At 41.5% G+C, this 14,914-nt stretch overlaps 1 protein-coding gene across 1 annotated transcript in view; it reads left to right on the top strand.

The window, feature by feature from the left end:
- Positions 1–14,539, top strand: part of CPE (carboxypeptidase E) — a 92,488-nt gene extending 77,949 nt beyond the window's left edge. Inside the window, exons 6-9 of the mRNA XM_074951106.1 lie at positions 5,248–5,387; positions 6,907–7,006; positions 9,502–9,620; positions 11,762–14,539. Of these exons, the coding sequence (XP_074807207.1) occupies positions 5,248–5,387; positions 6,907–7,006; positions 9,502–9,620; positions 11,762–11,860 (458 nt within the window). The 3' untranslated portion in view covers positions 11,861–14,539. The remainder of the gene's footprint in view (positions 1–5,247; positions 5,388–6,906; positions 7,007–9,501; positions 9,621–11,761) is intronic.
- The last annotated feature ends 375 nt before the right edge of the window (positions 14,540–14,914 follow it).

Raw genomic sequence — 14,914 nt, forward strand, 5'->3', positions numbered from 1 at the left:
GCAATTCCAGGGTCTGCAGCTCCAGGGAAGCCCACCTGCAGTTTCCAAATGTTTCCTTCCATATTAGACATGCTGGAGCTCAGGACTTTGCAATTGCAGCTCTGGGCTGCTGTGAGCTGGGTGGGGTCCAGGCACCCGAACTTAGAGTAGGGAACACGTATGTCATACACCCAGGTCCCCACTACTGGGTTCAGGAAACATAGAAGAGGAAGCTGCCTGGTTTGAATGTGGAGAGGACAACAGGTAGATTTTCAGAAGTGGCAAAATAGATTGGGAGGGGCTGCCAGGGGTGTGTGAAAACTGGAGACTGGTGGGGTGTATACGGAGGGAGGGAAGGAGAAGGAAATTTACATGGGGTTGGGGTTGTGGAAGACTGACTTGCTGGTCAAGAATATTAGAACTGGGAACTAAAAGCAAGGGAGAGATGGGGCTGCCTGGGCAAGGAGCCTGGGCATGGAACTGGGATCCAGGTGGAAGAGTAGGACGGACTGGACAAGGAGACTGGAACTGGGAGCCAGGGAAGGAAATGGGGATGACAACTGGAAGCCAGTATATGGGGGAGACTGAGATTGGATGAAGGATGAAAATAGAGGGCTAGTTAGGAGGAAGCTGGGGTACCTCACACATCTCCTTCATTGCATAATCCTGATTCATTTCCAGGCTATTGAATGAGGAATGGTCCTGTGGAAAAAATGTGTGATCTTGCAATTAAAGACCGTATCATAATACATACACATAAGGGGGCTGAATTAAGCTTACAGAAGGAACCTTAGTTCTGGCATTTCCAAAATATTTGAGTGATTGACTCTGTCATTTTAATAATGTTCTGTTAAAGTAGTTTTTGTGTGTAATATCTATATACAGTAACTCTTTGCTTAATGTTGTAGCTATGTTCTGGAAAAATGCTACTTTAAGCGAAATGATGTTAAGTGAATCCAATTTCCCCATAAGAATTAATGTAAATGGGGGTAGGTTCCAGGGAAATTTTTTTCTTCAGACGAGTATATATTTTTATTTATATATGTGCACACACACACACACACAAGTTTTAAACAAACAACTTAATACTGTACACAGCAATAATGATTGTGAAGCTTAGTTGAGGTGGTAGAGTCAGGCTGGGATATTTTCCAGGGAATGTCTTACAGCTAAATGATGAACTAGCACTCGGCTGAGCCCTCAAGGGTCAACACATTATTGTTAATGTAGCCACACACTCTACAAGGCAGCACGAATGGAGGGTGGGGAGACAGCATGGCAGAGAAATACAGAGACACACACCGTGTGTGAGAGAGAGAGATGCACATTGCCCCTTTAAGTACGCTGACCCTACTCTAAGTACATTGCCTTTTTAAGTCGATCAGTGAATTGAGACAGCAGCTGCTGCCAGCAAGCTCCCTCCATCCTGAGCCCTGTTGTGTCTCTTCCCCCCCCCCACCCCCCACTCAACGCGCTGTGGAGGTGGGGGGCAGGAGTGCCGGGGAGAGAGTAACTCTGACATTAGCACTCCTCTACTGTGCCCCCTGCCCAGCAAGCAGGAGGCTCCCGAGAGTAGCTCCAAGGCAGAGGGCAGGAGTAGCACTCAGCAGGGGGAGGAGGGACTGCTGAACTGCCTGGCAATTGATAGCCTGCTGGATGGCTGCCGCAGAGGGAACTTAAGGGAGCTGATGGGGGGGCTGCCGATCCACCCTGGTTCCAAGCCCCCACCACTAGCTCCAACAGGTGCCTCTTTCTGCAAGCAGTGGACAAAGCAGGCGGCTGCCAGACAATGTCATAAGTGAGCATTGCACAACTTTGAACGAGCATGTTCTCTAATTGATCAGTGATGTAACAACGAAACAATCAACTGTGTGGAGTTACTGTATAATATAGGCAAGACCAAGAGATAATAGCAAATCATCCCCAAGCATAAGTCTCCTATGGCAGTTATTCATTCATTACAGTTTAACTCTGTAATATGTACAATACAGTACTCCAAGTAGCCGTGCAAGGGCCCTTGATCAACTGAGTCTGATCAGATTCTTGTATCAGCATAAAAATAGCATCTCAAAGCAGCTTAAACAATAGGCTAATTACAGATCAAGTTAAGTGTCTTTTTATGCTGTAGTCGTGCCTGACACTTTGTCAGTTCATTGCTGACCTAAATCACATTTCATGTTGCCTACTGCTGAATCAAAGCTGAGGACATTTTCTTTTGGGTTTTACCATGAATCATGTAGGATGCTCATGCTCTGCGTATCACCCCCAAAGCTTCAGTTTGCACCACCCTAAGAACAAGTGCGCCGATGTACTTTATCGCCATGTACTGCCCAGACGTATGAATAAAGGGTTATGCTAGTTCATATATTAGCTACTAACACAAAGGTACGTGGGAGTTGCAGATGCTCAGCAGCTCTGAGGATTTGGCCCCTAACGTAATATTTATTTTAAAATGGAAGAAAATTTGTTTTGTCCAGATTCTAAACTCATTTATTCCAATGTAAATCCTGTGTAATTCCCTTAACTAAAAGGGATTGGAATAAAAGAACAAAGGGACATTCAATTCACTTGATTCCCTAGAAAATCTCGACTTTAAACCAGCAATGAGGGACGTGAATCAAAGTCGTAGGGGATAGTCTGAAGTTTGCAAAGCATCAAAACTCCATTCCCAGTAATAACACAAGTCCCTCCTTGCTGGGAGTTCCACTTTCCACACTGGACACTGTCAGTACAACTTACCTCCTGCCATTAATGTACAATGTGACTACTGCATTATAGCAAAAGGTAAAGTCTGTCCCCCATGCACAGAGCCTCTTAATAGCCCCTCTCTTCCAGGAGGGTGGCTAGAGTGACACAGGACACCTGGAACAGGAGAGGCCATTTCCTCTCCAGAATTTCAGTTACATGTGCACCATCTCAAGGATCTTTTATTATTCATTTTTTTCTCTCTGCGGTGAGTAGGATGGAATGATCAGTCAGCTATGGTGAAAGAGACAATGGGAGGGAATGGTTAAGGGGCAGTTTGTTTAAAAGTGTAACTAGAAAGAGGTGTGCCTTGGTAAGACACTTGGCTGGGACCAAGGAGACGTCGGTTCATGTCCTGGCTATGCCACAGATATCCTGTGTGACCTTGGGCAAGTCATTTAGTCTGTATGTGTCAATTCCCTGTCTGTAAAATAGGGATGATGATACTTTCTCTCTCTCTCGTGAGCTTTCTGGGGCAGGGATTGTCTCTTCCTATCTGTATTGCACATAACATGATGAGCTCAAATTTTATTTGGGCCTTTAGGTGCAACCTCAGTACAAATTAAGGAGGACACTTCAGCTGAAAAGTGGCAGATTCAAAACTTTATGAAAGAAAAGGCTTTCACACACCACAGTTAGTCTGTGGAACCCATTAGCACAGCCTGGTAGAGAATGGAACTTCCTACCTGCGTATGAGTTTTGAATGATATGAGTCTATTTGCTCAGATCTCTTTGCAGAACCTGGGCCACAGCTGAGAGCTTCGGGTAAAAAACAAACAACCTCTCTCCCCTATTTTTTTAAAGAATAAAATAAAAACAGAGAAATTGTACAGGAGATATTTTCTGTTGTGTCCAAATGGTCTCTAATGTAATCATGGGAAGGCAAATTGGACTTTGGAATAAATGAAGGTTTTGCCTAGCTACTAGAGGCTATAGAAGTAGGATACAAACAAGTCATGAAATTTGAAAGTCAGGGTTTGACATGTAACATGAATTCAGTCACACTGCATGTATTGGACCAGATTCTCTACTGTGCCCACCATGAAGGAGCAGGATGGCATCAGGAAGCTGGCTGCAGTTCCCTGATTCTGAGGCCAGTTTTGAGATCCCAGTCACAGTGGAATTGAGCGCAGCCTTGGGACTACTGTAATTGCCCTTTGGCAATAATTCACCTGGGGATTGCCAGGGTATACTGTACTTCAGCCAGGCTTCTTCCTTTCCCTACACTGAAAACCACAAGAAGGAGGCATAGGAATTGGCTATACAAACCCTGTGCTCACTGCGAACTCCCCCACACTGGGTGAATCCTCATCCAGGGAAACATGGCTGGCTTCCACTCCTCTTTGTGCTGCCTGAATGGTGCAGAGGAAGTGGAGTGGGTGTCACAGAAACTGGTCCAGTGAATATAATGACTCACTGAGGTCAGGCAGATGAACATTTAAATACATAGCTAATCAAAAATACTACTGTACATTTTTAAATTCTCCTAATTAAAGTTGCATTAACAATGTTTTTCATTTATCACATTCAGGTCTATTCCCCATTTTTTTTACTCTGGTGCTGAGTTTGAAAGAAAAAAACCCCAAAAAACAAGAGAAATAAATGCAATAGCTGATTGGAAATTACAGGCCTCCCTTCCCCACTCTCCCACCCCAGTTGAAAATTTCAGTGCAAATGAAAACATTTCATTTTGGGAGTGAGGGTTGTTTGTTTGCAGAAAATCATTGAAAATTTTTTTCCACAGAAGGTAGACCCTAAAAATTGTGACGAAAAACATTTTTTTTGTTAAAAAGAAAAATTTTGACCAGCCCTAATAAATATCTCTTTCAAAGTATTTATGTGATGCTTTATTTGCTTTGTCATTAGCTGCTGTTCACAGGTTTACAGTGCACATAATGGTCAGTTTCTTTTTTCATCTGGAAATAATTGAACCACACCTGGAAATTGTTTTTAGTTCCTATGAAAGAAAAAAAGGGCTTTCCATATCAAGTGTCCCCTAGGAATATGCAGGCCAGATGCATGGTCAGATTTGGTACAATCATTACATGAAGTCATGACTGCCAAGAAATTCTGTGTTTTCTGTGAAATGAGCATTTTCAGTGAACTCCCTTTTTCTCCCCTGAGAACAGTATATTGGGCCTGATTCACTTCTCTCTTATTCTGGTTTAAACTCCAGTAACTTCAGTAGAATTACTCTAGATCAGTGATTCTCAACCATTTACCATTGTGTGCCATGTATACAGCTCTCTGTTATGTGGGCTGCATACACACAACATATATACTACCCGTATGGCCCTGAGGATGTCACATGGGCCACAGGTTGAGAACCACTGCTCTAGATTTACACCAATGGGAGAGGAGAATCAGGCCCATTGTGTTTAATGCAGATTTCTCCTAATTCCCCATAGCATTTAATAAGTCCCTCCTTGCCAGGAGTTCCACTTTCCACACTGGACCCTGTCAGTACATCTTACCTCAGAGCAATGCAAACAGTGTCAACATATCTCTCTGCTGATATTGCAGGAATGCAGGACTTCAATTACCTCAGCAGCAACTGCTTTGAAATCACAGTGGAGCTCAGCTGTGAAAAATTCCCATCAGAGGAAACTCTGAAGAACTACTGGGAGGACAACAAGAACTCACTTGTCAATTATATTGAGCAGGTAAATGATCAAAATAGAGTTTTCTCTAGAGTAATGCAACTAAACAGAAACTGCCAACGGTGTTAATCTGATTATATACTGTAGTTATGATTACTCCACACACATCCATAGGGGTAAATCCAGAACTAATAGGTTGCTAAAAATTCAAACCCATCTGGATCTGGATCTGATTTTTGGTTGATATGCTATAGTTAACAAGTATGTGCCTGTGATTATGATGAGAAAAATAGCCTGTTAGTACAGCTGTTGAAGAATGGGACACATTTATTCTTGAATAATTTATTTAAGAAAAAAAAGCCAAAGTTTGCCAGATCAAATATTTGCAATGAATAAATCACTGAGTTTTGCCTGTTAGTTTTACGTGGGATGAAAAGGCAGTATATTTGCACTGCAGAATTTCACCCTTTTGCTACAGGTCGAAAAAAAGCTTCAGCTTTGCACATGGGTTAATTTTAATTAAAATATGGTCTGACAAGGAATTTTCAGAGTTGTAGATACCGTGACACCTTAAATTGCCCGCTTCTGTAGAACTGCGGGCTAGATCACTGAAGTTCAGTTGCTCTCATCTGGTAGAGGATTTTACTCACCTTCTGGACTTTCCTACATGGTACTGACTGGCCAGATTCTCAGCTATGGCTGAGGAGGGTGCAGTAGTACCCAGTAAAGGGTACTTGGCCTTTCTGATCCCCTGTGCTATGTGCCAGGCTAATCCTTTGTCATAAATTTGAGCTGTCTAAAGGATGTTCTTGTCTAAATGATATCAGCTGCTAATAGTGCCTAAACGACAACTGAAGATCAGCAGAGTGTAGAGAAGCCTCAATTGCATACCCTGTCCCCACTTGCACTGCTAAATGCTCTATACTGGCTGGTGATGCTGGGTTTAGAGCCACAGTCCAATGGTATTGCAACACAAAATGGCCACATTGCACCAGAGGTACAGTCTCCAAATGAGGATTCATGCTCCACTGATGTTAATGTGAGTTTTACCATTAACTACAATCGGAGCAGGACTGTATCTTGTGGGCTCAGTCCTCCAAGGGGCTGACTGTCTCATGTAAATTAGCTGATTTCATTGGGAGTTGAGGCTGCTCACACCCCATCTTAGGTTCTGAATGCCTTGCAGGATCAGACCCAAAATTCTTATATTTGAGAAAATTTAACAGCCTGTGGGAAAGATGTGCATCAGGCTGTCTCCCAACACCTTTCAAAGAGTGTGAAAATACTCAGTAACAACAGGATTTGAGGGAATGCATACTTCCCTTCATGGTTTGCTGCACATTTGTGATGAATGCTGCAGAGCAAAAAACACAAATTAATCATATCAGCAGCTGAACTCCGTTGGCTCAATCACTTTGTAATATTCCAGTGTGAGGTTTAGAAATTATCCTTGCTGCTTATTTTCATCATGTAGCTATGGGGTGGATAACATGCAGTCTCAGATATTTCACTGACTAAAACAGCTGCCTTTTCCTTTAGAAACAAGCACAAGTAATTTCTCATGTATCTCTGGCTTTTTCAGATACATCGGGGAGTGAAAGGATTTGTTAGAGATCTTCAGGGAAACCCGATTGCAAATGCTACCATTTCTGTGGAGGGAATAAACCATGACATTACCTCAGGTGGGTGTCACACCTTAGGTGATTAAGTAAGGAGGCGTGCTAGAATGCATTGCTATGCCTCTGTAGCAGGCAACCTGGAGTCGTAGCCTCTCAAATCTAATCCGATATTATTAGCTAAGTGTGGTCAGGCTGCATCAATACTTAGATGGGAGACAACCTGGGGTTAGGAAGAAGTTTCCCTTGTGGGCAGGATGTTTCATATCGGCCATTTGCAGAATTTCTTGCATCTTTCTTTGAAGGAGATGATAGTGGCTGCTGTTGGAGACTGGTTTGGACTAAATAAATCACTGGTCTGATACAGTGAGACAATACTTTTAGTCCTAATCCCACATGCTATATGAAGTATTATTGGTGACTCAGTAGGTGACACTTTTTTATCTTTGAGAATATGTCTAGAATGTAATCACGGGGTGTGATTGCAGCTCAGGCTGACATCCTCAAGCTAGCTGCTGTGGCTTCACTGCTCTGGGATATGAGCTAGCAAGATTAAAACTAGTTTGGATACGTCGGTTTGAGCTGCAAACACACCAGTGACAGTTCCATAGTGACTCAGGGTATGTCCAGACTATGTTCTTGAGCAATGTACTTTTGGAAGTGCCATCTCAAGGATGAAACCTAAAACTCTGGTCCAAATCCCTTGTGATCATTAAAGATCCCATTGTACTTTTTGCAGGATTAGGAGTGTTAATTCCTAATCTCACTGCCAAATTCCAGTTTGGGTAATTGCTTTCTGCCTAGCTCCCTGCTGCTTCAGTGAGATGGTGTACTTTTTCATTTCCTGTTCTAAACACGTTGTTTAGTAGTAGTGTACCTTTTCATTTTTGCTGAATCTTACCCTAGAGATAGGCTTAGCGGTAGTTTCACGTTGACCGTGTGTGAAGGGTTACCTATACATTCGTTGTCATTTTAAACAGCATTTTTTTGGTGTAAGGTGCTAATTAAATAAATTTCCCATATTTTGTGGACTATTGTATGCTGGCACTGAATCCCACTATTCCACTGAATTGTATGGCATGGGATTGTCACCCACTCAGATTGGCATTTCCCTTTGTGATGTGCCCACATGTTACAGGCAGTGGACAGCCGTGCCACCAACCAGAAGAGCCAACAGTAACTTTAGCAGTACCCTTCCACTGTACATAAAAAAGGGAAGGAGGGATGAAAGGTAAAGAACAGTAAGTGGCTGCATAGGGATTGAGAGAAGGAAGGGGAGTGGGGGGAAGAAAAGGATTGTCCTCCATTTGAAAGGTCAGTATCCACTCCCTATTCTCTGCTGCAGTGCTGGGAGATTAAGATGTAGGATATTGCACTTCTATAGTAGATAAATGCACATAGCCATCACCCCATCATCTCATATCACTGGACGTGCGCAAAAAAGATAGCGGCAATGCAATATCAAAAGGTTTAGAAAGGTGGTCAAAAGTCAGGCAATCTCAAAAGTGAATGGTAAACCTTAATTCTGCTCTTCTGTGAAGGTTTTAACATACAATCTTGCTACAGTGACAGCTAATAAAATATATCATATTTTTTTCCACAGAATCTGTCTCTTTGGAGAAAAAGTATGGGGGCACTTTAGTTTGATGCCTCCTGAAGCTTTCTCAATTGGACTTTCACCAACTCTGATTGTACTGACACTGTCAAGTTTACTTGTGAACAATTATATAATATTCCCCTCTAGGCATAGAAGTTTGGTGGTGGTTTTTTTTTTTTTTTTAAAGTGCTGGTGTAGTTGCAGAATTGCTCAGCAAGCATTTAGGAAAATACTGGCATAAGCAATGACACTGATTTCAAGTGGCATTGCTGAGTGACCTTCCAAAGGTTCTTCTAAACTCTGTGTAGTATGCAGGGATGAAGAATTCTTGACAAAGTGACTTTTGTAAACTCCGAAGAAATACCACACTATAAACAATGCCCAGTGGGCCTCTTTATCCACCCATTGGTGTAAAACTGGTGTAATGGAGTGGAGGGTTAGTTCTACTGTGTGGCTTTAGGATTATGATTTTTATATTTTTTCCTTCATTGATTCCCTGTAAAGAAAGATTACATAGAATAATCTGGTCCCCCCCTTCATTTCTTTGTCATCTTGATAAAAAATGATGCTTCTCTCACTGGGCTATATAATCTCTAGAGTATTTGAATCTTGATGGATGGGGATTTATTTCCTTAACTCACATGTTGATGGGAGACACCTGGGAAAACTGTATATATTAAAAAGATACTATATCCCTAAAGAGATTCCTTATTACAGGATGACAGTTCTCATATTATCTATTTCCACAAGAACTGTATCAGTAGTGAAGGGTGGCTTATATTTGTGGAAAACATCTTTTTATAAATAAATTAAAATGGTTTTATATCATTGCATAATTGCCTGGATATTGAAATCCAGGCTGGTATTTCTGGGATTATATTGTAATGGCATTTACAGCCCATCTTTTTTAGCCTAGGATAATGAGTTTCATTTCTTCTGATTCAATGTTTTTCTTTCTCTTCAGCCAAGGATGGTGATTACTGGAGATTGCTTACACCAGGAAACTATAAACTTACAGCCTCAGCACCAGGCTATCTAGCAATAACTAAAAAAGTGGCTGTTCCCTTTAGCCCTGCCATTGCGGTAAGTTCTCCCTCATTGTTTGGTTTTTCTTCCCCTATGAAAGAAGAATAATGGAGCATTGTTATTTATATTCTATGTATATTCACATATTGCATAAAAAATATAAGTCTAAAGAAAAACCCTAGCTGCTCTTCATTCATAACTCTTTATAGGCCCAAACCTCATCAGTTTAGAAAATAGGCTGGAAATCTAGTCAGCCTGTGCACTCTTTCTTTCTAATGCTTGTTGGCTTCCACCAAGCAAGAGTAGTGTGTTTGAAGGTGTCTCATTTCTTTTTGCTATTAGTCTTGTCTTTATCCACATAGGTGGGTAAAAATTACACACACACGGATGGACATTAGCATTTTTGTTTAGATTTGATAGTCTTTTGGCAACTGAATATTTAGTTAAGATGAAAATCTCCTTAACCCCTGCGCAGAGGGCCAGCACTAGAATACTTACACCACTTATGTGCCAAATACATCCAAAACTAGGACTTCAGTGGGACTTAAGTAATGTATGGGTTTTGGTTTGACCCTCTGCACAGAGGTAAATTTCCCCCTTAAAAACTAAAGTGGGACAAACCCATCCTGGATGTAACACCGTAGAACAGGGATGGGCAAACTTTTTGGCCCAAGGGCCACATCTGGGTGGCCAGGAAATTGCATGCAGGGCCATGAATGTAGGGCTGGGGAAGGGATTGGGGTGTGGGAGGGGGTGTACAAGGGAGTTCAGGGCAAGCTGTGGGGTGCAGGGAGCAGGCTCCAGCCCAGCGCCGCTTACCTGGAGCGGCTCCGGGACGGCAGCGGCATGCACTGGGGCCAGGGCAGGCTCCCTGCCTGCCTGCCCTGGCCCCGTGCCACTCCCGGAAGTGGCCGGCACCATGTCCCCACTGCCCCTGGGGGAGGGGAGGGCAGGGCAGAGGGCTCTGCGTGCTGCCCTTGCCTGCGGGTACCTCCCCTGAAGCTCCCATTGGCTGTGGTTCCCCATTCCCGGCCGGCCAATGGGAGCTGCGGGGGGGCCTGGATCTGGCCCATGGGCTATAGTTTGCCCATTCTTGCTGTGGAAGATGCACCAGGGAAGATCAGTACCTCTCTTTAAAATTATTTCTGGTAGACAATCAGCAGTGAGTCAACATAATATGATATCATTTATTAGGACATACTAACAGCACATTGTAGCAGGGTTGCTATTTACTGAGTGCCCCCTCATGGCCAGTGGTATCCTGCTACCAGCGTCTCCCCCCTTCAGGGCCCCTTAATAACTCATAGTTAATAGGTAATTAAAACATTCCCCTCCAGCCCCAATCTCAGTCTGGTCAGTCTCCTATAGGTAGAGACACCCCAATCCTTCATCCCAGACCTAGCTCCAATTCAAAGTCTTTTAGGCTGTACCTGGCAGGAGCTTTGCCTTCTCTGGCTTCCAGGCTCCCACATCCTTCTCCCAGTCAGGGTGTCTAATAGGAGCTGGGCCCAGTACCCTCAGGCTTCACTTGGCTAAAATTCAGCCTTCTTGCCTGGCTTCTAGGCCCAAACCATTCTCTGACTCAGGGGCTCTAGGAGGAGCCACCCGAGCACTCTCAAGGTCTTCCCTACAGAAGCCTGTCACACTCACTGCAGGCTCTACAGTTTTCAAGACTTCATTACTTCCTCCTGCTGCTCTTTTTAGGGAAATCACCTAGTCTCTCCCAGGTGTCTGCTTCTGTAATCAGCCTTGGTTAGTTTCAGCCCTCAATGGGTGAGTCACCCTATTACATACCTAAAATGTGTTGTATGTGAGAAGGAACTCTGTGGTGGCATAAGGTAGCATATGTGTTGCTCTGCCATGCAGCAGACAACTGCCTGAATTCTGATCTTGGTGTTTTTCTCCCTGTATTGATAGGTGGTGGACAAAGCTACAGTGGTAATTCATATCATCGCATGCTAAAGGAGTTAGGTGCCCAGCAGTCATTGAATTTCAGTGGAAGTTGGGCACCTAACTCCTTTAGAGTCTTTTGAAAAACCCAACCTAAAAAGGGGGAACATCCACTCAGATCCCAATAAATATTTGTTTTCCTATAATTCCTTTCAGTTAGTTAATCCAAACATGGACCTCCCTTCCCTGCTCTACATTTCCTGAAACGTGTTTTAAAAGTCACCTTTTGGATTGTTTCTCTGACCTAGGTTGATTTTGAGCTGGAGTCATTGTCTGAAAGAAAAGAAGAGGAGAAAGAAGAGTTGATGGAGTGGTGGAAGATGATGTCAGAAACTTTAAATTTCTAAGTGAAGTCTTTGAATTTGCAGCTTTTAATCTATTATGTGTTGACTTAGTATAATGTGCTGTGGACAGACCCTATATTTTAGATCTTGTGCAGTTCACTATATTTAACTTTGATTTTTTTTCAGTAATCTTTTGATTAGTACCAGCACTACTTAAAAAAACTACAAGGCTACTAACTAGACAAATAAAAATTATTAATTCTTATTCCATACTGTTAAAGAAAATTTACTCTCCTACATATACAATACACAAAAAAATGAGTGAATGTCTCAGCAGCCTAATACCATCTTCTATGTGTAATTTGCAAGTGCAGAATTTGTAGGTTAACTCTGGATTTAAAAATACCCATAATTCTTAGTTTCAGATACTGGCAGAAATGTCTGGCAATGCGTATGAGCAGAGATGTTCTATACTGAGTTATAATGAATGTAGTTGAAAAGGTGTATAAAAACAGTTTGGTGTTATAAGTAATGTTTTACAAGAATTAAAATCCAATATAAAATTCTGTCTTTGGTGGTGGAAGCTATTTAAACAAATAAACATCAACGTATAGCTTCATTTTAGTAACGTGGAAGGAACTTGTATAAGCAATTTTACTGAAGAAGACCTAATATTAATAACAGGGGATAATGTAACTTTATCCCTTAATCTGTTACTGATACTCCAAGGTTGGATTTGGGGTTTTTTGGTCACTCACTAACGAAGTTAAAATTCTGAATAGCAAAAGAAGGAATGCTGCAAAGTGTGGATTTTGTTAATATGCTTCTTGTGCTTGTGGGGTGTTCCAGTGAGGAAAATGTTCAGTGTTTCAGCTGATATATATAACTACTAGTCACCCAGTTATGGAAGAACTGCCAAAGGTTTCAGTATGGTTTGGATGAGCAGCCAAAAGTTCCAGTGCTCATCCCAAAGCCACCTGACTCTCTTCAATTTACAAAATGGGTTGGAAATCTACTAAGGACAGGCATTCTTTGGTCTGAGCCAGGCAGTAGTAGTGTTGTTTGAAACTCTTGTTTGTTCCACTGTTGGTCTTGTCTAAATCTAGGAGAAACATAGGTGGGTAAATGTGAAATATATATACTAAAATTTTACCAAAATATTTTACAAGGAAAAAATACATTTCAGTTCTGGACAAATTTTTGGACCTCCAATTTATTTTTAATTATCCGAATCAGTTTGTTTCATTGAGTCCATAAAAAATGAAACTTTCAGAAGTCACAGTATAAACGTAGACACCAGATCCTCAGCTGATGTAAATTGACACAGTTACATTGAAATCAATGGAACTATGCCACTTTATACCAGCTAGGATCTGACTGAAAGTTTAGAGTGTACTGCTGTGTGTCATTTAATTTAGGATCAGGTGTTTGACTTTTTTTTTTTTTCCCAACAAGCAATGGAACAGAAGAAATAGAATATTGTACCATCCTCTCTCAAAGAAATCTGTAGTTTTATTAGCTTGTATTTTCAGTCAATGGGGATGCAGGATTCAAAAATTAAGTCATCAGTGCCCAATCTTGCTCCCATTGAAGTCAATGTGAAAAGTTACTTCATGTGTTTAGGAACAGACCCTAACTTGATCTGTTCAAGATACTAGCTTGACAATCACAGCAAATGGTGTCCTTGGACTTCTTGCATTTCTTAAACAAACATAGCTCTTTGACTTTTAAAATAAAATGCCCAAGATACTGCATGTGTTCCTACACTGAACAAGTAATGGAAATGAATAACCTGATTCCTAATGAACCAAAAAATGAGTCTAACATGTAGATCAGTGCTATGTAAAGTAGTAGACACTGGACTACAAATCCCAAAGGAACTCTTCTATTAAGAGTTGTAACGATGGATTAAGCTGAAACTCAGTGAATTTTGTAACTATATCTCAGTCATGCCGAAGAACCTTTGTCACAAACACAAAAAAAGACATTGATACACAGACATTTTGGTAAAAAAAGGTAACTCCACCTCCCTCCCCAGTGTGTGTAAAAAGTCAAGGAGACAAACACTTACTACACAGTAGCTTAAAATGTAGAGACGTTAAATACACAACCATGTGTCTGTATGATTATATGTATGGAACTACTGATACTGGGTTCAGATAAGATGGGCAAAATAAAAAAAAAATGGTATGAATTAAAACAAAGGAGCGCTGGCATTTGGCAATGGCTACAGAGTTGCTTTCAGCCTGTAAATTATTGTAACAAGGCAAGTGTAGATTTGTACAAAATACAACATAAAACAGCATAATGTTAGGCCAGAAGGCGCTGTTATATGGTGCAACTCCTATTGTGTAGCCAATTTTTCTGCATAGGGAATTCTGTGGTATAGTGCAGATATTATCAAACTGAACCTCATAATGTATTTCTAAGCCTTGCTTGTATTCCATGCATGCCATTATCTGGTCTATTGTTTTATGCATTTGTAAATGAAATGTAATGTCCCCTAAGCTATCATTGTTTTACTTCAGATGTCTGCTTGCTATTAGCTGTACTGAAACAGGCTAAAGTTATTAAATATAACAGCACCAGAACCACTGCCACTGTTCTTCCTGTATGTAAAAATGCTTAAGAACAGCATAACCAGGAGTGTCAATAAATTGTTTATGTAGCTTCTCTAACTGAACTGATCTGTGCTGTAGGATTGTGTACGTTGCAATGGAATATTAAAAGTGTGTTACGTGATGCAGAGTTCTTTGGTTGAAAAAGGCACATACTGTACTATTGTACAATAAATAGACAGGTCTATTTAAAATGTACCCCTTTTCATTTCCTGAATGCTGAAAGGGCCCAGAATGTGTACCATGTTTCAGGTGCTTCTCCTACTGCAGTATTTCTGGGAATCCCTATATTTAGAATGGCAGATACCATGGTTGACAATACTGCAGGTTCATAGATTCATAGATATTTAGGTCAGAAGGGACCATTATGATCATCTAGTCTGACCTCCTGCACAATGCAGGCCACAGAATTTCACCCACCACTCCTACAAAAAAACCCTCACACCTATATCTGTGCTATTGAAGTCCTCAAATCGTAGTTTAAAGACTTCAAGGAGCA

Source organism: Natator depressus, chromosome 4 (genome assembly GCF_965152275.1).
Source record: "Natator depressus isolate rNatDep1 chromosome 4, rNatDep2.hap1, whole genome shotgun sequence".
Classification (NCBI taxonomy): Eukaryota; Metazoa; Chordata; order Testudines; family Cheloniidae; genus Natator; species Natator depressus.